The sequence below is a fragment of the Nematolebias whitei genome, chromosome 15, assembly GCF_014905685.2.
Source record: "Nematolebias whitei isolate Nwh7 chromosome 15, NemWhi1, whole genome shotgun sequence".
Lineage (NCBI taxonomy): Eukaryota > Metazoa > Chordata > Actinopteri > Cyprinodontiformes > Rivulidae > Nematolebias > Nematolebias whitei.
In genome coordinates this window covers 28,756,394-28,782,783 of record NC_056512.1, presented here as the reverse complement: position 1 = coordinate 28,782,783, position 26,390 = coordinate 28,756,394, and the positions used below count along the sequence as shown (strand labels likewise).

General features: G+C 40.9%; 3 protein-coding genes across 3 annotated transcripts in view; 1 reads left to right on the top strand and 2 right to left on the bottom strand.

The window, feature by feature from the left end:
• Nucleotides 1-1,665: 1,665 nt before the first annotated feature.
• Nucleotides 1,666-4,565, bottom strand: LOC119421134 (arf-GAP with dual PH domain-containing protein 2-like). The gene is made up of 3 exons (XM_037688526.1): nucleotides 4,478-4,565; nucleotides 1,870-1,994; nucleotides 1,666-1,761 (listed from the first exon to the last, which is right to left on the bottom strand). Exons 1-3 carry the CDS (start codon nucleotides 4,563-4,565, stop codon nucleotides 1,666-1,668), a joined length of 309 nt encoding a protein of 102 aa, XP_037544454.1.
• A 2,156-nt stretch (nucleotides 4,566-6,721) lies between these two features.
• atad5a (ATPase family AAA domain containing 5a) lies at nucleotides 6,722-24,507 on the bottom strand. The gene is made up of 22 exons (XM_037688338.1): nucleotides 24,473-24,507; nucleotides 23,843-23,905; nucleotides 21,293-23,061; nucleotides 21,114-21,189; nucleotides 20,869-21,024; nucleotides 19,041-19,170; nucleotides 18,706-18,966; nucleotides 18,455-18,603; nucleotides 18,184-18,334; nucleotides 17,605-17,913; nucleotides 16,296-16,392; nucleotides 16,101-16,183; nucleotides 15,902-16,032; nucleotides 15,644-15,821; nucleotides 15,374-15,541; nucleotides 15,058-15,297; nucleotides 13,349-13,413; nucleotides 12,895-13,084; nucleotides 12,650-12,768; nucleotides 7,241-8,055; nucleotides 6,999-7,154; nucleotides 6,722-6,820 (listed from the first exon to the last, which is right to left on the bottom strand). Exons 2-22 carry the CDS (start codon nucleotides 23,891-23,893, stop codon nucleotides 6,742-6,744), a joined length of 5,373 nt encoding a protein of 1,790 aa, XP_037544266.1. The 5' UTR covers nucleotides 23,894-23,905; nucleotides 24,473-24,507; the 3' UTR covers nucleotides 6,722-6,741.
• Nucleotides 24,508-25,515: 1,008 nt separating this feature from the next.
• Nucleotides 25,516-26,390, top strand: part of LOC119421133 (GTPase IMAP family member 8) — an 8,969-nt gene continuing 8,094 nt past the window's right edge. Inside the window, exon 1 of the mRNA XM_037688525.1 lies at nucleotides 25,516-25,597. Within this exon, the coding sequence (XP_037544453.1) occupies nucleotides 25,516-25,597 (82 nt within the window). The remainder of the gene's footprint in view (nucleotides 25,598-26,390) is intronic.

Here is a 26,390-nt window from a genome sequence, read left to right as displayed (position 1 = left end):
TATATATGTGCAGCTCATCCATCAATCAGTCAGTTGTGTGTCATGTCCAATCTTAGTTTGAAAAACTGCGAAAGAGTGAGTCCACGAAAGTTGAACTATGAAGTAGAGAGGGTGTTGTTTTTAACGTGCTTTATAAATAAAGTTGTATTGTATAAATATTAGATAGCTGAAAAGCTAAATTATTTGCTTTTTAAATGGTGCCACACTTCTTAAAAAAATATATATATATATTTGTGTGTTGAGCAGAGACGCTAAGTGGGTTGCACTCGTTAAAAACTTGCCCAGGGGTTAAATGTAGCACCAGCAATGGGAAATAAAAGCTTTCTAATGGTATGACGTTAACTGTCAAGATATGATACAACAAAAAATCCAAATAAAATTTAATTTTGAACTTATTTTGAATAGATAAAGCCTCCTGGGAGGAAAGCGAAACATCTACAGCTTCAAAATAGAAGTCCAGTTGTTTTGTTGTTTTAGTGTTTTTTGGACTGACTGTGACCTGGATGACTGAGAATCTTCACCAGCATGTTACAACTAAAAAACAAAAAACAAACACAAGTTTACTGACTTTTTGAGCTAACTTTATATTTTGTATTTCAATCCGACTTGATTGTCTCGCTCAGCTGTGCTTTAAATGTGCTGTATAGATAAAGTTGTCATTGACACAAGTCAGAGTTAAACGACCTAACGGACTCACCACCACAACAAAACACCTTTCTCTGAAAATGTTCAGGTACTGAACACAAAATAAGAGGAAAATCAACCAAAATCTAAAAAAAAAAAAAAAACTGAAAATATTTCATAAAGCTAAAATAAACCATCTAAAAGTCTGTAAAAGATGATAAAAATGTGTGACTCTTAAACACAAATACAACAAAGCTAGCGACGACTCATGACTTCAGCAACTTGCTGCTTCTTAAGGAATTCACTTTACTGGAAACTCACATCTTCCTTGTTGTAATACGTCAAAGTGAATTCTCTCTCCGACAGCACAAACTTCCTCTTCAGATACGTCTTGTTATCACGTCCTTTCTTCAGCAGCATTCCTTCAAACATACCTGAGATCCAGACATGAAACACACAGAAAGACTTGCAGAGGCTTCGAAACTCACTAACTGCTCAGCTCTGAGAAACAAGCTCCAAACGGGTTTTTTTTTTGTTTTGTTAAATCTCATCAAACTCTCTAGTCGTACGAAGAATCTGTTCTTTTTGCACCGCATTGCTAAAATACCTCCAGCACCTGCAGGCTACCAGCCGTCTCCTCGTGTTCTGTATGTCTGCAAGCAGTGAAGATTTCACCTGTCGTGTAGGCCAGAGGCGGATACTTGGCTCCTCCTGTGAATTCCATCCTCTGATATTTCGCTCGAATCCACTGCTCTCTCAGGGCGCTGCAGTTCAAACAAGAAAAAAAGCCTTTACATACTTCTGCAACAACTAGAGTTGCGGTGTTACCAAAAAAATATTAACAAGCCAAAACATGAGTCATTAAGCTTTGATCTGGCACCCGACGCTCATTTTTCACTTCTACATTCTGGAGCTGCACTTCTCTCCATTTTTTTCTTTTTTTTTCCTCTATGCATCGTCGTCAACAGTCTGTTTTAACTGCTGGTAAATATTTCCCCATGGGGTCATGCAAAAAGGTCCCAGGACATGCTGTAGAACGACTCACCTGCAGTCGGACTCCTGGGGTCGATAGTAGAACGGGGGCACGTCTTTCTCGTACACAGATCGGACTTTGGCATTGCCAGTAGATTTCATAAACTTACCAGGACACCAAAAAAAAAAAAAAAAAAAAAGACAACAGATTGAGGTTAAGCCCTCTTTCACGGAGAGCTCCTGTGTTGTCATGGTAACAGAGGTGGCTCATACCTCCACGAGGTCATCCTCCCAGAAGTCTAACCGGATGGATTTGACCCGGCTGGAGAGGCTGCGGTGGATCCCAGAGCAGTTCAGGCACACAAACACTCCAAGCTTGTAGGACGCCCAATCTGGATCTGGGACGAGCAGCAAGAAAAAGGACAGGAATTTATACTCGGACTGTTTTGTGTTTTACTCGTTTCTTGAATATTTTAGAGCAGTGGTCCTCAACCCCCGGGCCGCGGACCCATGGAAACTGGACTGCCCAGGGGGAGAGTTTTATTTTGAAAAATCACCAGATTCTCTCTACCACATCAGTCTATGACTCACTCTTGACGCAGGTCAACATACACAAGTGGTTAGTTTGGGTTTGTGCTAGGCGCATGCACAGATCCGTTCTACGTTGCTGGTGAAGAGCAAAGCAATTCAGCTACGTGGTGTGGAGCAGACAGGTGGAGGTGCGCAGCCGTACCTGTGCATTTTGAAGGATTATGCTGCATATTTTTCAACCCGCCTGACAAAGATTGACTATAAAACTATAAGTAAATAAAACTATAATTTTAACAAGCTTCCTGATATCACATCAGAGCTGTTGCTTCACATTTTTGCTTCTGCGCAACAAAAAAAAAACTCTACTCCTAAAAGTTCAAAGTCATGGGTAATTTTATTATAAAACACAAAAATATAATTAAACGTTTTGCACTAAGCATAAGTTCCTGCGCGTTTGTGAACAATCTGATGTGTGAGTCACTGCAGGAGATCTCTGAACTTTCACCGAGCTGATAAAACAAAGACGATGATCTCAGCTCATGAGGCCGTTCGTCGTGCAATCAGAGTATTTGAAGCGAAAAATATTTGTAAAATACACCAGAATGCAGGAAACGGCATGTACTTTATTCAAAATTATGTTGAATGAAACTTTCAAAAAAGCTTCTACAACTGATCCTTTGGAATGAACCTGAATCAAGATGGCCACCACAGCAAAGCAGCATTAGCAAACACAAAATTGGCTAAAATTCAAAAAGTATTCTGCAGCTAAAATTGGGAGTGAGAGTAGCCAACATGCAGCCGCAGTGACCCACAAAGCAGGCTTTGGAAATCAACACTTTTCAACTTGATTTTCTCACTTTAAACACTGATTGAAGGTTGGGGTCAGATTAAAAAAAGTGTTTGGTTTCTCGGTTAGTTGAGCTTTCCATTAGATTTGTCAGTTTGCTTGTTTGTCAGATATACACAGGGTTGTACTGATTTTTAATGTATGTCACAATGGTGGTATCTCTGATGACCATTAGTCTAGAGCAGTTGTTCTTTTCATCATGAAAACCACATCAAAATTATAAACTTTTCAGCTTTTAACATATAAAACAAAAGTTACAGAGAGTCGTGATCTCAACTAACTCGATCAACAAAAAGCCTTGATAACAATTATAATAATATTTTTTTATCTATTTATGACGTGTCTGTTTTTATCTCGTGAAAATTATGGAAAGAAATATGCTATTTATAATGGAATTCAAATCTTATTTTGATTTCTGGAGATCGTCCTGAGACCCAAACTTGGTGTTTTAAAAATGACAGGAGATGCACAAACCATATTTTGGCACATTTCAGGACGTTTTCTATAAATTTTCTATAAGAAGATTAGGAATTTTGGAAATTTCCTGAATTGGTAACTTTCAATGAGAATTATGGGAGATTAAGGGAATAAACTGGAAACTTGGGGGTAATTCAAACAATCTGTATCATATTCAAACAAAAATATAAACATTTTGTTTTGTCACGAGTAGCTAAAAGCATCAACTAATGAGGAGTTTGATCCAAATGTTCTGAAAGAAACAGATTTAATATCAACAAATCAATAATCCATGTATACAATCCAACAATTTTCAGTCAGGTCATCTGTCCTGACTGAAAATTGTTGGATTTAATATCCTAATTTTGATCACATCACAAATTCACCTTGATTTAGAAAACAATGGATTTTTCAGAATTTCTTTTATGTTGTTGAATTATTTTTCTAAATTCATAAACACCTCTCTGAACAAAAATAAACATGAAAACAAATTTAATTAAGCTACATTAATAAATAAAAAAATTACCACTCTGTCCTTGCCATTGGTGACACAGCTTGTCATTTTAAAAGGTGTGGTACTTCTAATTACATTTGAAAATTCCCAGAATGATGCAGCTCTACTTGTGAACTTAACTGTAGCTGGCTTAAGTAAGCAGCACAACAACAACAACAACAACAACAACAACAACAACAACAACAACAACAACAACACTATTTTTTAAAATATATTTATGACTGCTGTTTTGGTATTTTGTAACAATTACAACAACAGTTAAGCTGTTCATTTAAATTTCTAATTTAGTTTCTAGAGGGACCCTGTTTTGGTGTTTCAAGGCCCACAGTGCGGTCCCCGACCCACACTTTGGAAACCGGCGTTTTTTGGTTGAACATTTCCACATATTTAAGTTTGTCTGTTCAGCTTTTCAAATGATTAAAATTGCTCTATCGCCCGGGAAAACCCGAATAACTTAGTTGTCTTGTTTACAGGCACTATGACCGTAGACAAAATGATTAAAACGGAGGATGAAGGCGCTTCTCCTCTCTTACCCGGCGCTCCGCAGTCAGCGCAGCGGCTGTTCTCCGGCAGCTTCACCAGCTCCAGTAAGATCCTTTGGTTTTTCTCGCTGTTGGACATTTCGCTACAGAGTCCGGTTCTTCTGGGTCCACGGGTCCAAACTGAGCATGTTGGTCACTTTTAGTTTAAAACATGTCGAAGCGAGGTTGAAGAAAAGTCCATGTGAAACCTGTTTGGGTGTTCCTGCCCGGAGATAGAGACCGGACCTTCTTCTCCGCGGAGGATCAAACAGAAAAATCGATTCATTAGTTTTGATGTGGGGGAAAAAAAAGGGGGAGGAGCCTCTTCGTCACGATCCGTTTATGCACCTGTCAATCATCGGAAACCAGTGGGCGGAGCATCCACTAATTTCCTGCTGATCATCCTAAACTTGTTTCTGTTCACGTGTTAGCAAAATATTTCATAAACCACTTGATGGATTTTAATGAAACTGTCAAAAGTTAATCATTAGGTCAGGGGTGTCAAACTCATTTACAAAAGGGCGCCAAAATTAAACCCTGTTTCAAACTAAGGGCCAATTTCATAATCTACATTAACTCAAATTAGATACCCAGTGTCTTTTCTTGGTCACAGGTTCCTCTACAAGAGTTTGATTGGTCTCATTTGATGTTTGCTGTTGTGCTTCTGACATCATAATCAAAGATTACTGAAAAAAAATTCAAGTGATAGAAGTATTTTACATTTCACGTATCATCTTGAGGGCCAGATATGATGTCAATGAGGGCCACATTTGGCCCTCGAGCCTTGAGTTTGACACATATGCATTAAGTGAAGATACAACTCTGTAACTTTTGGAGTCAATTCAATTCAAGATGGCCTCAAAAGCTGATCAGCCTTACCCACTGCAAATATAGCTACAAGGACAATTTTACTACAGTATTAAGCTAATTTGGTTTTAGTAGCAGTCGTCCATAACATGTACTCTGAGCAGATCACACATAATCTGTATTTAAAACTTTGCCGTCTACCATTTGTCAAATCAGTCTCTATTAGCAAAATTTCTCATGAACGACAGGACGAATTTTAATTACATTCTCAGAAAGTAATCTTTTTGTGTACATCTAAAAGTGAAAAAAGTTTGGGAGTCAACTGATTTCAAGATGGCCACAATAGCTCATCGACATTAGCAAACACAGATATAGCTTCAGGTCAGTGATTTTTAGGGATATTGAGCTAAAACCTGATGTGGTAGTAGCAGAGAATCATTCACATCAAACTCCATAGCCATCACATCTTGCAAACCTCCCAAAATCACAGGAGGTCACTCATATGAACAGTTTTAATGCTTGAACAAAACAGCAACTCATTTCTCGTTGTAAAAAAATCTAAGTTTAATCTTCAGACATAAGACTGTGAGCCATTACTTTCTTTCCAGGAATGCTAGACCTTTAGATATTGAAAATGAAACCAGTTACCTTAGTTGGGTTACTCCTTTATTTGTTTTAAACAAAGACCAACTGTATATAGTTTACATGTTGCAAATGTTAAAATAATAAGTACTGATAAATGTGTCATCCAGGCAGTCTCACCTATGAACTATAAAAATCACAATCCTAAGTGATAATTTATACAGAAACAGACAAAAAAATATATATATTTTACATGTTGATCTCTTACAGATGTAAGACTCGCACTTCCAATCAAAAATCATTTTCTGTTTGTTTAAAAAAGTGCAAAGCACTGAAAAATAAGACTACAAAACAATTCTGTACAAAAATAACACCAGACATTTAATGATAAAATTTATACAAACCTCTCAAAGCACCAAAACATCTCAAGATATGTGATGTTATTTAGTTGTGCACCTTAAATCAGGGGTTCCAAACCCTGGTCCTTGAGGAACACCATCCTGCATGTTTTAGTCGTTTCTCTGCACTGACACACCTGATTTTAATAAATGGGTGACTTACAGGCTTCTGCAGAACATGAAGTGATTAAATCACTGAATCAAGTGTGTTGGAGCAGAGAAACAACTAAAACATGCAGGATGGTGTTCCTCAAGGACCAGGGTTGGGAACCACTGCTTTCTGTATTTAGACTTTGTTGGTAAAATAAGTGCATAGATATTTTGTACACATTCTGAGCAACAAGTTGACGTTCAGTCAAGAATACAGGCAACATGGACTTTCTGCAAAACAAGATGTAAACACGCTTCATGTTCCTCACGAGAGCCAACGTTTAAAGACGTTTGAGGTATTCATGACATCTGTGTGTTGTACGAAAACGCCTCGGTGGATCAGGGGAAGTCTTCAGCAAGCAGCTGCAGGGTGCTCTTCTCAAGACCCAAGTGGATCACATCTAGATAGTGCAGGAACCTGAAGGAGGAAGGACATAAGACTTAAATATTCTCTTACACATCAACAAATTTATTTGCGGCTGACGCGTGTGCGCTTAGTGTCAAAACAACGCTACACGTCATCTCCACCACTTCCTGTCCACGGTTCACGCTGGCTGCAGCTGCTGCTGACCAGCTGTGGTTTGCTGCACGCTCACCTTCGCTTGACTTTTCCTTGTTCCTTCAGCTGCTCGGACCTGCAGATGGTCCGCATGGTGGGCAGATAATCCAGAGCAAACGCTTCTCTGTTGCCAAGAGTGTCGAACATTTGGAACGTCTGATTCTCCATTGCTTCTTTCCTCCGCTGGACGAGTCTGGAACAGAAAATACTTTAATTTTCAGTGACAGAACATCTTTTTTTTTTTTTTTCAGGGGTTTGGAGATTCTGGTTCAGACTCACTGTGGATGGCAGAGGGCGTCTTGAGTGAAGCTGCAACCTTCCCGATGTGCAGCTACAGGAAGCGTTAGCTCTGCCGCAGCCTCTTTTCCCAGCTCCCCCGTTAGTAGTTGCACTTTATCCCAGGCTTCGATCACTGACGTCCGACACTTCTGGAAGCTCAGAGCCTCCACAGCTGCCTGGATCTCCAAAACACGGCCTCCTGTCAACCGGCTCCCTCTGCACGTCTCTACCCTTGACTCATCAGACATCCCGTCTTTAATGACGGCGCTAGCCGGCGGCGTTCCTGCGTGAGCGGTCTGGTGAAAAGGCAGTGATGAATCCACATAGGACATGTTGTCCCAGAAGTCTGCTAACGATTCAAGACATTGAGAAACTGGAAGACTCTTTCTTCTGTCCTCTACAGTGAGCACCTTCCTTTTTACAGTTTCAGAATCACCGCTGGCTTCAACTTCCTCTTTCTGAGGATCGTTCCGCGGTTTGCAGAGAGATGGAAATCCGTCTTCAGAGTCTGACTCGGAGTGCAGCTCGTCCCGATCAGAAAGATGGCGCCGTTTTTTATTCCTCTTCATTCGGTTGGACACTTTGACTGGACTACTATCGTCTGAGCTGTCAATCGGCTGCTGTGTTGGGACAACAGATTGATTGTCTTGTGAAAAGGACGTTTGGGGCACTGGTTTAGAGAGTCTGGAGGTAGCCAGCTGTGTGAGAGGTAGAGGTAGGAGGGTCTCCATGTTGGAATAGAGAAGATCAACTCCTCGTCGCCGGCTGTCTGTCAGAAGTTCCCAACAAACCGCCTCCTCCATCAAACTCTGGCTCTGTTAAAACAAAACAGTATATAAATATATACTTGAAATACTATAAAAACAGTGATGAAACCATCAAGGTACAGTGGTTTGACATAACTGAGACAAATATTTACTATATTATAAAAAAATGAAGCCACACGAAGGCTTTTGTAAATTATTCTAGGATACATCGTTAAATTTCACTGCACACCATGTGCATTGTGACAAATGTTGACCTCATCAAATGAAAATGTTCCCTCTGACCCTTTTACTGTAAAACTACCCTCATGTGATTATTCGAGTTCAGCAAGATGACGGAGGCTGTGACGCCCTGTTTGGTGACATGTCAGGCTGTTTTGTTTTTTTATGATGCCAAATCACCTGAAAGGAATTTAAATTACATAACTGCGCAGGTTCACATCAACGAGGCAAAACTTGTTTCTAAATAAAACTCACACAGCAGGCACACTCAGACAGATCATCAAAAAATCTGCACAAGTGCTAAAGTCAGGACGTTCCAGGTTTTTCTTCCCCACCCCTTCAGTTTACTGGTTTAAGCTCTGAGCTTGTGCATGAGGTTGAGAGGTACCGACTACATACAGTTGGGCTCACCTCGATGCACAGCATGGACTCCAGAACCACTCTCCTTGAGAGGGGCTGGACCTTATTCCACTCTGGAGTTGCCCATGGTGAGAAGAGCCCAGCTGGTGTGGATCTACTCTCAGCCCCCCGTCTTGGTGCCTGTGTGTTGTTTTCCCCAGTAGATGAGAGGGTACCTTCCCTGCACCGTCAGGTGTGAGGATGGGATCAGACAGTTGTTTGTGCCTATGTGCCAAACGGCAGTTCAGAGTATCCGGCCTTCTTGAAGTCCTTAGCAGGGGTGCTCCAGCTGGGACTCCTTTGTTCGGCTGTGGAACTTCAGTGCCCACGTGGGTACAGTGTAACCTGGAGGGGTGGGAGAAACCGCCACTGATCTGAACCCGAGTGGTGTTCCGTTGTTGGACTTCTGTGCCACTCGTGGTTTGTCCGTCATGAACACCATGTTTGAACAGAAGTGCGTCCATAAGTGCACTTGGCACCAGGACACCCCAAGTCGTAGATCAGTGATTGACTTTGTAGTCGTGTCATCTGATTTTTCAAGAGGGGCTGAGCTGTCAACTGATCACCACTTGGCAGCGAGTTGGATCAGACGGCAGGGGAAGATGCCATCCCGCCAGACCCGGTAGATCCAAACGTGCAGTGAGGGTTTGCTTGGCATGCCTGGCAGAACACGTCTGAAAGATCAGCTCTCACCGGAGAAGTTCGCAGCAGAGTGTGAAGCAGCTGGGATGAGAATCAGCACCTCCAAATCTGAGGTCATGGTCCTCAGTCGGAAAAAGGTGGATTGCTCTCTTCGGGTCGAGGTTCTGCCTCAAGTGGAGGAGTTCAAGTATGTCAGGGTTTTGTTCACGAGGAAAGAATGGAGCGGGAGAGTGACAGATTGTTGTGGCGTCTGCAATATTGTGGACACTGTTCCGGTCTGTTGTGGTAAAGAGCTCTCTGTTTACCGGTCGGTCTACGTTCCTACCCTCACCTACAGCCACGAAATCTGGGTAGTGACCGAAAGAACGAAATTGCGGATACAGGCGATTGAAATGCGTTTCTTCCGCAGGGTAGCTGGACTCTCCCTCAGAGATGGGGTGAGAAGTTCAGTTATCCGGTAGAGACTCAGAGTAGAACCGCTGCTCCTCCACATCGAGAGGAGCCAGTTGAGGTGGTTGGGGCATCTGGTAAGGATGCTCTCTGGGAGCCTCCCTAGGGAGCTGCTTCAGGCACGTCTGTCTGGGAGGAGACCCCAGGGAAGACCCAGGACAAGCTGGAGAGACTACGTCTCTCGGTTGGCCTGGGAACGCCTTGGTGTCCTCCCAGAAGATCTGGAAGAGGTGGCTGTGGAAAGAGATGTCTGGACCTTCCTGCTCAAGCTGGTGCCCCCGCGACCCGACTCTGGAACAAGTTAAAGATAATGGATGGATGGAATATTCTGTTTCAATCTGTATTACAAATACAAATTTTTATTTTGTTTTGGTAAACACGTTCCTCCTTACTGACATTTAAAGAGGTCATTCTTGTGCTTTTATGTTGAAAACTTGTGCCGGTTTTTCAACCAGAGACCATTTGTTGAAACAAAGTGTGTGCAGTGATCATGTTTTCTGAGATCAGGTGTAAATATTTCACATCATTTGATACAACTAACTGCCAAAAGCATCACTGCATCCTAAAGTGACATTTCAGCTCTTTTGAAGAAAGATTTCATGGAAAGATTTTGAAGCTGCTCGTTACAGATCACTGAACAATTTCACTTTGGATAAACAGTTTAAATATGACCAGACTGACAAGCTAACCGCTAACCTGAGTTGGATTAGGACCAAAGTGGATTTCTGTCTTCTTAAAACTACTCTGAACTGTCCTTTTAGGCCTTAACTTATATTTTATAATGAGGCTTAAACTATCAATTTGCTAAAAATAAATTTGCTGGTGAAGATTCTCAGTCATCCAGGACATGATGAATTCAAAAAGCGTTCAATACAAAAACAACTGGACTTTATTTGTAACAGAAGACGTTTCGCTCCTCATCCGAGGAGCTTTCTCAATTCAAAGAGCAGAGAGTGAGAGATACAGGTTATAAGGCTGAGTGAGATAAGACACACACACACATAAGACACACACACACATATGTAGATTGGCAGTTCACACCTAAAAATCTAAAACAGTAGGTCTTTGTTCCTCTAATTCACAGTCGAGGCCCCTCTGTTCCCATCAGGTGTGAAAACCGTCTGGGGATCTGTTTTAAAGTTGCATTATATGTTTTTGAAAGTGGGAATCTGAGGCCTCCTCCTCTGTTAAGAGACGGCTTTTCTCTTTTTACATAAATTGCTTCCTTCACCCCCCTCTCAAACCATCTGTGTTCTCGGTCCAAAATGTGCACATTTTGGTCCTCAAAAGAGTGTCCCTTATCTGTGAGATGGAGGTGAACAGCTGAGTCTTGTCCAGTGGAGCTGGCTCTCCTGTGTTGAGTCATGCGTCTGTGAAGAGGCTGTTTAGTTTCTCCAATGTAGAGGTCTGGACAGTCCTCGCTGCACTGGACCGCATACACTACACCACTCTGTTTGTGTATGGGTGTTTTGTCCTTAGGGTGGACCAGCCTCTGTCTGAGAGTCCTGCTGGGTTTGAAATGTACTGGGATCTTGTGTTTGTTGAAGATCCTTCTGAATTTCTCTGATACTCCAGCAACATAAGGGATGACAATGTTTTTACGTCTGTTGTTCTCCTTTTTCTGTTTATTGGTGTATTTTGTAGATTTCCTCGCTGACTTGACAAAAGCCCAGTTAGGATATCCACATGTTTGAAGAGCTTCTTGAACGTGTTTCAGTTCCTTTTCCTTCCCTTCTGTCTTCGTGGGGACGCATTCGGCCCGATGTTGTAAAGTTCTGATGACAGAGAGTTTGTGTTCCAGTGGATGGTGGGAGTCAAACAGAAGATACTGGTCTGTGTGGGTTGGTTTTCTGTAAACTTCAATGTTGAGGCTGTCCTCTCTCTCCATCTGAACCAAACAGTCCAAAAAAGGCAGCTTGTTGTCGTTTGCATCCTCTCTGGTGAACTTGATGTTGTTATCAACCGAGTTAATGTGTCTGGTGAACGCTTCCATTTCCTTGGATTGGATTTTGACCCAGGTGTCATCCACATAACGGAACCAATGGCTTGGCTTAGTTCCCTCATAGGAGTGTAGGGCTCTCTATTCCACTTCCTCCATGTAGAGATTGGCAACAATGGGTGACACTGGAGATCCCATGGCACAGCCGTGCTTCTGTCTGTAAAAACTGTCATTGAACTTGAAATAAGTGGTGGAGAGGCAGAGATCCAACAGGGTGCAGATCTGGTCCGGGGTGAAGTTGGTCCTGTTGATTAAGTCCTTGTCTTGTAGAAGTTGTTTTCTGACGGTTTCTACTGCTTCAGAGATGGGTATGCATGTGAAAAGAGAAGTCACATCATACGATACAAGGGTTTCTCCTGGGGTTAGTTTCAAGTGTTGAACTTTGTTAGTAAAATCAATGGAGTTCTTTATGTGATGAGGTGTGTTTCCAACAAGAGGAGCTAAAATATCAGCCAGATGTTTAACAATATTGTATGTCACTGAGTTCATGCTGCTGACGATGGGTCTGAGTGGTGTTCCTTCTTTGTGTATTCTTGGGAGTCCATAAAGACAGGGAGTGGCTTCCCCTGGGTACAATCTATAATACAAAGATCAATTGATTGTTTTCTCCTTTTCAAGTTTTCAAGTGTGTGTGTGTCTTATCTCACTCAGCCTTATAACCTGTATCTCTCACTCTCTGCTCTTTGAATTGAGAAAGCTCCTCGGATGAGGAGCGAAACGTCTTCTGTTACAAATAAAGTCCAGTTGTTTTTGTATTGAACGCTTTTTGAATAAAAATAAATTGTTTCAAGAAAAATGAAACGTAGGTGTGTTTTAATTATGATGCATTACTTTTCCGAAAAAGCAAGTTTGCTTGGACAGTGTAACAAAATAAATCAAAATGTGAGAACGGATCATTTAAAACGATTGTTAGGTGCTAAATGAAGCGTTTACCCTGAGCAGCTCCCAAATGTTTTTATGGGGTTCAACGTTGAGCAGGCCCAGTTTGCTCTCGGTGCAGCCGGTGTCACAGGGAGGTAAGACACATGAGTCGTCAGCTGCCTCTTCAGTTTCTGACTTCAAATCAACTTTTGAAGCAAAGAGTGGACAAAAAATGTTCATTATATGTTTACAAAACATAATATACTTGCTGTTTAGGAGAAAACAGCCCATTGAAAAGTTTATTTGAATCATTTTACCATTTTGGGCAGCGTGCGCCAGCGGCCTTGATGAGCGACAACCTCCTGCACTCCGAGTCCAGAACTGCAGCTGCAGTAAACTCTGCCTGATGTCACAAGCGTTGAGCCTGAGCAGAGAGCCGACGTCCGCCGGGCTGGTCCTGACGTCTTCAGCCAAACACAGCAGCTGCAGGTAGCTGCCCACATTCAACTGCAGCAGGAACAGACAACGTTAAAATGTTATAAATTAACTTTGGATCATTTTTATAACACCCCCCCCCCCCCCCCCCCAATAGCTGCCCACTGCACCACCTGGTGGTGGATGGGTTAAATGCAGAGACTAATTTCGCCATAGTATGGAAACATACAGTGCTGACATTGTGATGACATTATTATTATTATTATTTTAAGATTAAGCTTCATAAAACAACTACTGGTAATTGCAGATTATTTCAATGATAAATTATCCACTTACATGCGAGGGAGTTTTGAAATTAATCTCTTCAAAGCTTCCATCAAACATCTTGCTGAAAGCAGGATCTGAAATGGGACAGAGCATAAATATATAAATACAGTAGTCCCTCGCTAGAGCTGTCATTTCTAACCCGAGCCCTGAGCTCGGCCCCACCCGACCCGATTTTGGGGCAGACAGGGCCATGATAATGTCCTGGATGGGCGGGCTGGGACAGTGTCGAGCTTTTGATTGGGTCAGGATCAGCCGCGATCCAATTATGAGAACATGACGTGCCGTACATTTACCAGCCGCACACATTTCACCGCGAGCTGACCGGCCTTGAAAGCAGTAAAAAGTTCAGTTAAGCTTCAGACGGGACTGTACTGCCAGGACGTGATTCACTAACTAAATGGATGTTCATGCAGCCGCTGCACTCAGCGGACGCGCGCGGCCGATGACTCAAACAGGTGCGATCCCAAAGCAGACGTGTCAGAGCAGGGTCCGTGTCTGAATAAATCAGAATGCAGCAGAAACAGGGATTTAATGCGCTTTGACAGCCATGAAAGGACAAACACCCCCTCAGCTACGAATCTTCTGCACCTGTTACTCAGCCACGCGTCCCTGACCGTTAATAACTAATTAAAAATGTTGCGGGGGGTTTCAGGTTCAGGCTTGGAATTACTGTTAATTCGCCGGGTCGGATGGGGTTTGGAAATTATGACTGCGGCCTGGGGCCGGGTCGGTTTATTTTTTTTGGCCCCAACGCAACTCTATCCCTTGCTACTTCGCAGTTCGATTTTTTGCAGACTTGCTCTTTCACAGTTTTTCAAAGTAAGATTGTACACAAGGAAAAAAAATGTAAACGAGTCAAAAACGACACACGATTGTCGACTTTAATATTACTCACCTGATGGGGACAGTACGGGACACAGTAAAAAGTCAACAAATAAAACTTAGGACAGGCGCCGCCAATTTGCAGTTTTCTCTCAATAAGCCTACACTGGATCTCCACTCAAAAGGACTACATTTCCCAGAAGCCCCAACAACACTTCCAGTTGTTGCTTTTTGCTGAGATGGAGGGAAAGTTTTGATCCGATACGAAAAAGTTCGGTCCTTACTCAGTGACTTTGGCGATGAGTGGATGCAGAGCTGTACAGAACCAACGAGGAATTGGACCAGAACTGGACTTCCAGCCTCATCGGTCATTCTGAGCGCTGCTTGCCAGCCCAGGAAGCCTCTCGATAAGGGGAGGCGTTTTCTCCGGAGCTCACCGGGACTTTTTTCATTCGGATTTGGACTCGATCAGGACCATTGTGTGGTTTTCTGCTGGCTATTCGAAGGTCCGGCTCTCTTTAAAAGTATCTTGGTGCTCAAAATTATGTAAGTTTAAGAGTGTACGCATTCTTCGCTGCAGGGTGGGTCTGCCGAACCAGAACTGAGCTGGACCAGAGCCGAGCTGCTGTTCTGCAGTGCCTGTGAGTAAAAGTTTGCAGTACTGCAGAGTACATATGCATATGTTGTTAAATTGACGTATGTTTTAGCGTTTTAGAACACTGCAAGATAGTGGGAAGGGGTTCTAAAGCCTTAAAATATATATAAACACTCAAATAAATACAGCGTTTCTACTTCGCGGTTTTCGCGGGTCAGGAACGTAACCCCCGCGATAAACGAGAGACTACTGTACAGACCAAACTGCGTGACTTTTACCGCTTACTGTCCACTATACTAACCACTGGTAGTGAGGATGACGGGCCTCTTCGTGGTGCTCATGAACGTCTTGATGGCAGCGAGAAACCCTGAGTCATCTTCAAAAATAACATCCACTTCTTCAAACAGGATAAGTGACGTAGCCGCCTTGTTCTGCTCCTTGCTCGTCTTCTCTTTAGTGCTGCCGGCAGCGGGAGATTTCATCGTAACATTGTTGGTTTTGTCACCATTCTCATTTCCTTTTATGGCTTTCTTCAAAGGAGCTGTAAGAAAAAACATTAAAAAAGTAAAACAAAAGCTGTGCACTTATTAAAGAAGTGAACGACTGTGCACATCTACCTTTCTCCTCTTTTCCTGTAGTTGTCGGTGGCTCTGTGTAGGTGGGTTGAGCCATTTTAAAAAACTTAGCTAAAGAGGTTGGAGCCAGGCCTCCTTTTTTAGCACTCCTCGGTGACTGGGGGGTTTTCCTGGGGGAGGAAACCACCGTACGAGGGGACTTAACCTTTCCTAAAAGATTCAGAAGACAATCTTCAGTTCTTTGCTCATGCATCACCTGACTCAAGCTGATCTTATTAAAACAATAAGTGTTGGTGTGCAGTTTGTACGAACTTGAACAATTTCCTGGTTTAACAGAGCTGCTGCTGCCGTTTGCTCCGTAGCTGCTGAAATAGGCGGGTTTGTAGGCGCTGACCCCCTGACTGTCCACCTGGTGGGACTGAGTAGCTTCCTTCAGCTGGGACAGTATTAAACGACCGCTCCGCTGAGACGATGCATTCACCTCAAACACCTTGAGACAAAAATAAACGAATACAGTTATTTGCCAAGCACACGTAACGTTCTTCCTGGTAAAATGCGATGAATTTGTACCTTGAAGCCGAGCTCTTGAGCACAAGCATAGACCGCAGCAGTTTTTCCCACTCCAGTGGGTCCTGTGATGAGAACTGTGTTGCACAACATGTCCTCCATTTCCTGAGAGTCCTCATCTCCCCAGTCTGAGTCTGAACACACAAAACACTGATCAGTAAAAACAAACCAAGAGAGGAAGACATAAACAGATATTTCGCACCACTGCCGTCTTCTTCTCGTTTCTTGTCTTTCTGATTTTTTCTCTCTTCTCTGTCTGTACGAAGTTTCCACTCCTTCAGCCAGCTGAAGACAAAAAGGAGAGCCCAATATGCACCAAAACTTGATCTCTTTAGTACAAATATCACTAATAACAAGCACAATACAGTGCAACCGAGCCGCAGGTTGATTTCCTCACCTTTGGAGCCTCTTCACTGCAGCAACGTTGTCCACGATGTCACTGGAGAGCTGAGGCTGATATTTATCCGTCCACAACAAATCCTCTTTCACCACATCTAAAGGAAAGAAGTTTCAAGATATAAACCCGGTGATTTCATTATGCGGTTTGTTTTCATGCAACTTGACAGCAGCAGAAAACAAGCTGGGAAAAGATGAGCTGATCTGATCAGAAGCTGCACATTTAGGTGATAAATTTCACATCTAATTAATATGACATGTCAAAATAAAAATACAAACAAAAGCAGCTTCAGCGAAGAATACAAAACATCTCTCACTTTTGTGCATTTAGGAATTTAACGTTACATAATTCATGAAATTATTCTTTTATAAACACTTTTCACAGCCAACTTCCAACATGCAGCATATTTTTTTGTGTTAATAACCTGTGTACATAATTTCGCTCCACCACATGTACCACATGAGGTGCGAATGAGAATAAAGAAACTCTGACTCGAATTTTTTTGGGGGGAAATATATCATATTTAATAATATCTTAAAAGTGCAGCAATTTAAATGCTATTGAGCTCTTATCATAAACGGTATAGTGAGTTCGGAAATTATATTAATCACAGATCTAATCACATTAATCACACTTCTTCAGATCAAAGAAGTCCTTTGGATGAAGGACGAAATGTCTCGGCAAAAAAAAAAAAAAATGAAACTGTCCAGCTGACCTGACTGAACATTGTTGGATTTTATACTGAGCATGAACTTTGGTGTACAGTAGTCCCTCATTTATCGCAGGGGATCCATACCCTGAAGACCCGCAATAAGTGAAAAACCGCAAAGTTGGAATAGTAGTACAAGTAGTACCGTAGTTTATTTTATTACATATAAATAAAGGCATTTTAAACCCTTCCCACACTCTTGCAATATTCTAAACAATGTTTCTAAATTCTAAAAGAGCACAGAATGTCATGATTTCAGCTCCCTGCCTCCTCTGCTCTTTGCCACCTGCAAGCGCTCTTGGCCACGCCCACTTCTCTGCACAAACAGCTGATCAACTGCAGCAGGAAGTTTATCCTGCAGCTCTGGGCTGCACAAACGGGCAGCAGGTGCTAAATAATTTAAAACAATTTATTTTAAATTAAAGAATCCATGCCGATCGTGCGACTCATCCATCAATCAACCAATTGTGTGTCGTGTCCACTCTTATTTTGAAAAACCGTGATAGAGTGAGTCCGCGATAAACGAAGCGTGAAGTAGCGAGGGACTACTGTATATTACACAATTTTTTTTAAAGACGGGTCATATTATTTAAACCACACCTTTCTTTCCAATATCCTCTTCCAAAATCTGGTCATCCACGATAAGAACACAATCATCTTCAGATGGGACGGGAGCAGGTCTGAGTTTCTCCTTCAACTCCTCCTCCTTTTTCTCCCTCGATCTCAGACTTCGTTTCCCTCTTCTAGGTGGATCAGCTGTGGCGATGTTCTGCACCGAATGGTTCGATTTCTCCTTTTCAGCCATCTTCATCATACTTTCCCTCTCATCTTCAGTCCTCTTCCTCTTCCTCCCAACAGATTTAGCAGACTGTGGCGTACACGTCTTATCTTTGGCCACAGCTTCGGGCTCTGTGTGTAAGAACAACACGTTTAAGATTAATTTGACTCAGCATCATTTGAAGTTCTTCGTGAACTAAAACGTACTGCAAAAGGTGAGCTGTGAGGACGAAATAACGTACTGTTAACTTAAATCTTTTGTAAAAGTTGTTAATTAAATACAAGCTGAACGTGATATATTAAATCTGATTAACAATCTTTAAAATCGCGCAGGACTCGGACAGGTTGCTAACGCCCACATCTTAGATTTCTCAAAACCTGCGGCAGGTTTTCGATGCAGACCTGAAGCTGTGAACTGCCTCTGATGCTCGGCACGTCGCCTTAGGAAACGACTGAAGAAGATCTGAGCGGGGAAGTCAGAGTTGGAGATTTTGAGCTCCTCCACCAGTAGCTGGCGAATACTTTCAGAGAATTCAGGCCTCCAGCCCGACCCCTGAAAAGAAAGCCCGTTATACTTCTGCTCAGTGAACTCAAAGAGATCATCAGTATCAAAAAGCAGATTTAAAATACTGATTATGGATAAGCACGACACATTGGAGTAATATTTTTATACCTTTTCATAAACCACTCTATAGGCTGGTACTGTCTTCACACAGAGGGAGCCACCAACAGCTGGAGGTCGGTTCAAAGTTCGGCTCCACGTCTCCTTCAGATGACTCAGCAGGGAAGACTCGGGCCACGGCAGACTCCAAAGACGACAATCTTTTAAAACGCACACAAAAGCAACTTTTGTATAAACCCAGATCTAGCTATGTAGCTCCTCATAAGTACAAAACTATAAATTCCTACGAAGGAGAAGCCTACCATCTGGGGGCTGTGTTGTGTGCGTGACAGTCTGGAAGGAGGAAGAGGAGACGGAGTACGCCTCTTTGGTGGCGGCGACCTTTGCTATCTGTTTTCTAAAGGACTCGGGCAAACCGCTCTTCAAGAACTCCCTGCGTGCCCTGAACTGCTCGTCATCCTGGGAGTTTTCTGACCCCTCGTGGCTGCTCTCATCAAAGATAGAGACCACAGCAGACGCCCTCCGAGAGCACGTCTCCTGGCTCAGTGAGGCCACTTTGGAGCCTGTGGCAAAAACAACCCGTTAGATGAGATTACTCCAAAAAGATGAGTAGTAGACCGTGAAGAGGAGAGACAACCTGCGACAGTTTTGGTGTCTTTGACTTTGCCCAGAACGTCGTTCAGACTGCGTAAAGGTTTCTGGGTTTTACTTTTTCCTGGTGAACCCTGAGGAGTGGAGGTCAGGTCCTCAACGCAGATCAAAGAATCCTGAAAAATAAATAATACGTTGTCCCTAAAGTCATTCACAAACTAATGCGATTCATCACAACGTGCAGACAAATATAACTTGAGGCCTTTACTGAATCTCCAAAATGTTGAAATGAACCTGTTGTGAAATTTCAAACATGAAGAAATGTTCATTTTTTTCCACAAAGTTTGCATTAAAATCAACATATTGAGCTGTAGGTGATAATGAAAAGGTGTCTATTCAGTTTTTAGACGATTGTTTCTGTTCAGTGCGCCGAGATGACTTCTATTGTGACTCGACACTATATAAACTGAATTGAATTGATTAGGTAATAAATGTTTACTTATAATAAGTGCTAATAAGACAAATTGTATTTCCTGTGAAAATGCAGTGTGAATGCTTATTGCAGAAAAACTTGCTGAAAAATCGATGATATTAGCTAAAAAAAAAACTTGCTGAAATGTAGCTGAAATGAAAGAACAAGCCTAAATTAGCAAAAGAAGGAACAGATATTTGCTGAATTACGTTTAAATAAGCAATAATGAGCACAAAAATTAGGAAATCTGTTTGAAAAAAAGAGGCTGAAATTAGGAAGAAAAAAAAAAAAAACATCTAAAAAGTACCCGAAAAAGCAGAAGAAAGCTTAACCTACAAGAGGGAAGTGGATAAAGCTGAAAGCTCTAAAAAAAAGTGGAATTAGCTGAAAATGCTAAAATCTGAATAAAAACAGCTGAAATAATTAGCTGAAATAGCAGAAAAAGCTGAAACTAGCTGAAAGGAGCATAATAAGCCGAAAATAGTAAAAATAAGTCAATTATGTTGAAAGTAGCAGGAATTACCCCCCCCCCCCCAAAAAAAAAAAAGAAATTGAACTGATCTGAAAACAGCTAAAATTTTAGCTGAAAGGTAGAAGAATCTTAAATTGGCACAAGAAAGCAGAAAGAACATGTTTGCCCAATTTGTTTGAAAAAAGCAGAAATGAGCACAAAAAGTAATAATTATCTGAAAAAAGCTGAAATTAGAGACAAAAAAAAGAAGAAAAAAAATGCTGAAAACTAGCTAAAAAGAAAAAAGCTGAAATTACTAGCAGGAAGTGGAGAGAGCATATTTCTGCTGAATGAGGCTTTAAAAAGTTGAAATGAGTATAAAAATGTGGAATTTGCTGAAAAAGCTGAAATTAGCGTAAAAACAGCTAACTAGCTGAAATAGTAGAAAAAGCTGAAACTTGTAGAAAGGAGCCGAACAAGCTGAAATTAGAGGAAAGAAGAGAAGAAGCACAAAAATGTTGAGTTAGCAGAAAGAATCTGAAAGGAACACAAAAGAGCTGAAATTAGCTGATTTTTTTTTTAATTTTATTTGCACAAGGACGCTTAAAGAAACTGAACCAGAACAAAATGTGAAAGGAGCAGTAAAAGGTTGTAAACAGATCTAAAGATATGAAGGATGTAACATGAGCTCAATTCATTTTCTATGAGGAAAAAAAAATCAGAAAAAGCTTAATATTTAAAAAAGCTAAAGTTGCACCAATGTTTTGGTTTATGATTTGTTGAAATAGCTTCAAAACTGCAGGATGAGAAATGCTCTGAAAAAGGTACGGGAAGAAAAAAAAAGTGCCACAATAGTGTGAATGCTTCAAAAACATTCACACTGTTAATGCTCCTGCATTATATTGTACAATATTACTAAAATTCATCTGCCTCACAGGATGAAAACGGTACCTCATCTTCACAGTAGCTCCTCTGGATGGAGGTCTTGACTCGTGATGATCTCCTTATTGCGTCCTTCTCCACACACATTTTCTTGCTTTGCTGAATCCTTTTGGCTTTTTCCACCAGCTCCTTTGCCTGCTTCCTTTTGTTGGACTCATTTAACGTCTAATAAAGATAAAGCGTACGTATTTCATCATCACAACACTGAGTCTACATCTTAGTAGATTTATAAACTGTAAAAACATGGTACTCACTTTACTTGTCGACGTTTTGTTACTTCCACTTTCAGCCTTAGAGGTGGAATTTTTATGAACTCTGCTAAATTTTATTCTTATGGACAAAAAGAAAAAAAATTTACTACAAGTATTTAAAACCTTAAATGTGCACATTAAATTATAAATTTTGCAGCATAGAGAATAAAAGCAAGGCTTACCTGATTGGACTTTCTTTGGCGTTTGGTGGACTCACCATCTGTGCTACGAAGACGCCATGTTTGGACCTGCGTCTCTTTGCGGTGGACATGTTCACAGGACTGTCCTCAGGTAAAACAGCAGCCACGTCCTCCTTCGACTCTTTTTGACTCCTGGTTTTTTTCACAGGGGATGTTTTGGTGGTTTCGGGTGTTTGTCTGAGCACGGCTTCTCGTCTGGACCTCCTCAGTGCCGGGGCTGAAGGACTGGAGGAGACGGGGGGCTCCTCTTTTTTGTCCTCAGCTTCAATGATTATAACTGGAGTTTCTTCGGCAGCTGAGCCAGCAGGTGATGCTGCCTCTTTTACATTTTTAGCTTTGCTCCTCCCTCTTTTCGTAGGTTTCCTCTTAGCTGCCTTGTTGTTCTGAGAGCCTTGGTCGTCATCAGAAGGAACGGTTACAAACTCCTCTTCTGTCGTGTTGTCTGCAGCCTCCTCTTCAGCCGGCTTCGGTTTGCCTTGGCTTTTCACAGGTTTGGTTTTGGCTCCGTCCAGGCTGGGCTGTTTGAAGGCAGCCATGAACTGCTTCCTCTCTGCTTCGCTGCACTTCGGAGTGGATTCACTCTCAATCACAGCCAACTCCAGATCCTCCTCTTGAAGAACCACATTTGATTTTTGTTTTGTGGTCGAAGAAAGCGTTGGACTGTGGTGTTCCTTAATGTGAGGAGATGAGACGATCTCCGCAGGGCTATTAGAGGCGTTTTTCTTTTTAAAAATCGAAGCCACCTTCCCCACAGCCTTAGCTGCTTCCTGTTTGGGCGAGACTTCATGCACCTCAGCCTGGATGGTGACGGTTCGAGGCGAGATCTGAGCAGATGGCACCACTGGACTCACACCACCTTTACATTTAGTGACGTCTAAATGCTTTGATTCTTCTACTTCTGTTGAGCTTTCACCATCACAGTCTTTGGCCTTGTCATCTTTTAGACCCTCTTCCACCTTGTTTTGACTCCGCACAAAATCCTCAAAAGAAATGGTCACAGTGCTGATGTTCAACTGAGAGGCCTCATCCATGTTGACCTCCATGCTATCATCACACAGCGACCCCTCTGCTTCTTTTTTCTCTGTTTGAGGGGACTTTGTCTCCTTTTGTTGTCTCTTTCTAGCGTTTCGTGCAGCAGTTTTAACTTGTTTTATTTTAACTCTTGAAGGAACAGTTGTGGATAACTCAGTAGTGTTTGGCTCCGTCTCCTGTTTGACATTATTTTCACATTTAGAGCCACAGTCTGGAGGTGAATCTTCTTCATTCTGCTCTTCACTAACAGATTTAGCATCAGCGAGGTCTGATATATCCGATTCATAAGCCACAGCGCTAAGCTTTGATAACTGAACTGCTGTATCTCTGCCAAGTGTCGAGCTAACGGCTTCTACCGCAGAGTTATCATCCGTTCCTTCTACAATCATGCAGCTCGCCTCATCAGTCAAATTAACAATTTCAGCAACAAGTTTTTTAGCAGCTTTGCAAGATTTTTTTCGTTTCTCGGAGGTCTGTTTCCTCATTTCTGACCTGGTTTGTTTTTCTGCAGACTGAGACTTTTGGTCGTTTTCTTTAGGTTGCTGTGGTGGACTTGTCTTTTCTTTAGAAGGTGGAGCCTTTCTGCTGAAGTAGTCCATGATGTTGTTGGAGCGAGGAGGAGAAAAAGGTTTCTCCACGGGTTTCGGCACAGGAGAGAAATAGTTTGTGATCGTTTTGACAACGGAACTGCTCCCATCTTTGCGAGATTTCTTGCAAGGCTGTCAAAAGACAAAGGTTAATCAAACTCAAGAATTTTGATACAAGGGGAAACTTATATTCATGTAATTTATAAATGCATTTTATAAATTATAGTTTCATGTGGATGCTCATAATAGTATTGACCGAGTTGCGTGTAAAAATAATTTCTGCTGTGAGCAAAGTGAATATAGCTTCTTCGGATGACATAAAGAAGAAATAACGTATAAGATCTGAAGTAAAACTTTGGGGTGAAGGTGTAAATCAATTACTCTAATTATCACCTGCTACCATGAAATGTGACTGATCATGAAATTGTCTGTGTCTTTGGGTTTATTTGTTTGAGCATTTCTGTTTTATGAATCAGTAGAGACTTTAATGAAACTCCTTAAATGTAAATAATCCTTCGATGTACTTATACAACTGATTATCTTTTGAAATGGACAAATTCTGGATGGCCGCCTCAGCTAATAAACCATGGTAAATACAACATTTGCTAGAATTCAGTCAACTTTGCAGATATTGAGCTAAAATCTGGTGTGGTAGTAGCTGAGAATCATCCACAAAACATACTCTGAGCACTAACACATAGCGTAAGAACAATGTTCAAAACTGGCATGAAAGGTGATTGACATTATGCATTCCTTCAAAAAAGTATAAAAATGTATTCAAATGATAAATAAAGAGGAAAATTATCTTTCTTTCTTTTTTTTTTCATAACTTCTCTAAATAATCAACATATTTTTGCTGCACAGGTCTAATAGATTAGATGATGCTGATTTTTATAAGGATTATAGTTTTTACCTGGGTGTCAAAGTCCTCAATGACAGAAGCCATAGCCACAACACCAGCCATAACTCAAGAAACCTGAAGGAGAAAATATTTGTTTTTTCAACCAGACCCAAATGAACATTAAATCACTGCAGAGACCAAAACTATTTCCATATTTTCATGAGATGCCTTTCATTGACTACCAGGGGTCTACAGAAATCTGTTAAATGAATTTCATCTACATCTGTACTGTTCTCATGTACAAATTAATTAATATTAAAATAAATAACCCCCAGCTGAGCCATAAGGATAGCTATACATTTCTGTCATTTCATTTTCCGTTAAATATTTTGAATTTTTCAATAAGTCATGTGTTGAGTCAATGTTTACAGCATTTTGAGGATGTTTTATTAATACTGAGTAAACAACATTGCACGGAACTGTCAGACAGCAGTGAAAATAAAACTTTACGTCATAAAAGAACTATAATAATAATAGGCCTCAACTATCGTAGACTACTGTAAATACACTCATATAATACAGATGAATGTATTTACATTAGTCTAGGATAACTAAGGCCTGTAAACAGATTAAGCTAAAACATGAGCTTAAAAACTTAGTTTTGTGCTAAATGGCTAACAGGGAACAAGTAAAAACACTCACCGACAGTAGTTACTTCAGACTGTAGTGCTATAGGTTTTTATTCACCCCTAACTGTGTAAAAACAGCGATAAAGTTCAGTTTGACTCGGACAGCTGCTTATTTTCATAAACATAAGACTTGCGTTTAATGAAAACAAGCAGCTAAATACGTTTCACTGTGAAACAACAAGCTAATATAGATTCACGGAGGCTCCGAATATTTTCCTAATCATACAGATACTTAAACAAAACACGAAGAAACCTTACTGAGATATTTTTAGGAGCCGCTCCGCGTCGAAATATATTTCTTTGACATGTTTGTTTCCCTTTCGGAAAACGCGCCAGACCGACAGTGAACTAAAAGCGCCAAATATTCATGACCTTTGACCGACACGAACCCACCAATCAGAGGAAAGGAAAACAACTACGTCATTCCTGACCCATAAAAAAGATGGCGGTTGACGTTGTGTTTAGCAGAGGAGAAAATCTACAGCGCCCCCTAAAGGTAGCAAAGTTTACTGATTCAGAAGACAATGAATTTCCAAACGTGCTACCTTATGTCTTAATATCAGCTATAAAAAAAGCACACACCTTACCAGATGTATTTGATAAATTAACATCATACTTTCATACAACTATTTTTTTTGTTTTAAATGTTGTTCAAATAAAAAATGAGTGGTGGTTTGTGAGACTGTCCTTCCAACAAAGATTAGTTTTATCTGAATTCATCATTGTCACCAGATAGATGTAATTGGAAATGCAAACTGATTTTATTTGTGGTCAGCTGTACAATAACCAAAGTAAGATTTAAATTCAAGCGTTAGCTTGATGTTTTATTCAATAAAACAGTATAAAATGGAAACATAAACAAAGAAAGTGCTATGTAATTACTGCACATAATTAACAGTGTTTTGCTGGTCTTTGGGAAGGAGCAAGAACAATTACTTGATCAAAATAGACATTTTGATGCATTTCTGTTTAGTATTTTGCTTTGTCAAAAATCTTCAAGTGCTTTTTGTTTTTCAGGCCTCACTTAAACTTTAAGAATTAAAAGTGAAATGAAACATGATTGAGCTCATTCCTCTGCTTTATATTCTTGCTAGAGGTTTGCAACTTCTCACAACAAGCACAAAATCAGAGAACGTTGGTAAGAGGTGTCTATTTACCATAAAACTTTTTCAAAACTGTCTTTTATAAAACGACACCATATTCAACCAAAAAACAAGTATTTACATGTGCTTTTAAGACTAATTCCTTATGGGTCAAATAAATAAAATCAAATTTAAATGAGAAATTTGGCTTAATATGCTGCTTGTGACAAATTACTAATCGCTTGTGTGAGCGAGAGAGAAGGGGTGCAATTCAGTTTGGTATCTCACTTTGTTTTTCTTTCATATCTTCTGAATGAGTTTTCTTTTAAACTTAATCCAAAACAATGAAATAAAAGAAAAAGAACATCCCACACCCTGTGTGGCTTTGTGCCTGACAAGGTGTGTCTTTGTCTTTGGAGTCGTTCTCTTTAGAACAAGTTCTGTTTGGTCCAACAGCAGCTGGAAAATAGTGTCATGAAAATAATGGCTAGTGTCTGATGGTTCAAATGCAGGTGAGTGATATTTTCACAAAACTCCATACTTTCCATGCATATGGCAGAGTCAGCAAAGTATATTAGCTTATATTTCTGATGCATGCTCAATAATCCAGGTAGAAAAATCTAAAAAAGTTAAGTCTGGTCCTCTGGACTGATTCATTCATTCATTCAACCTTTATTTAGACAGGTAAATCCCATTGAGCCTCGAGGACTCATTTACAAGAGAGACCTGATTTCAACAAAGAATGACAACAATGGACAACAGTGACAACAATAGACAGTTATAAAAAGGCATACGGATTTTTTTTTTTTTTTTTTAACAAATAGGATGGCTAAAAAAAGAAAAGTAACA

Excerpts from the sequence above, each read along its gene's own strand:
- LOC119421134 (XM_037688526.1), bottom strand. The coding sequence starts at position 4,565 with ATGTCCAACAGCGAGAAAAACCAAAGGATCTTACTGGAGCTGGTGAAG. Across the intron at positions 1,995-4,477 it reads CGCTGACTGCGGAGCGCCGG|ATCCAGATTGGGCGTCCTAC; the intron begins GTAAGAGAGGAG and ends TGCTCGTCCCAG. Across the intron at positions 1,762-1,869 it reads GGGAGGATGACCTCGTGGAG|TTTATGAAATCTACTGGCAA; the intron begins GTATGAGCCACC and ends TGTCCTGGTAAG.
- atad5a (XM_037688338.1), bottom strand. The coding sequence starts at position 23,893 with ATGGCTGGTGTTGTGGCTATGGCTTCTGTCATTGAGGACTTTGACACC. Across the intron at positions 16,184-16,295 it reads GCAGTGAAGAGGCTCCAAAG|CTGGCTGAAGGAGTGGAAAC; the intron begins GTGAGGAAATCA and ends TTTTGTCTTCAG. Across the intron at positions 13,414-15,057 it reads CGTCATCCTCACTACCAGTG|ATCCTGCTTTCAGCAAGATG; the intron begins GTTAGTATAGTG and ends GTCCCATTTCAG.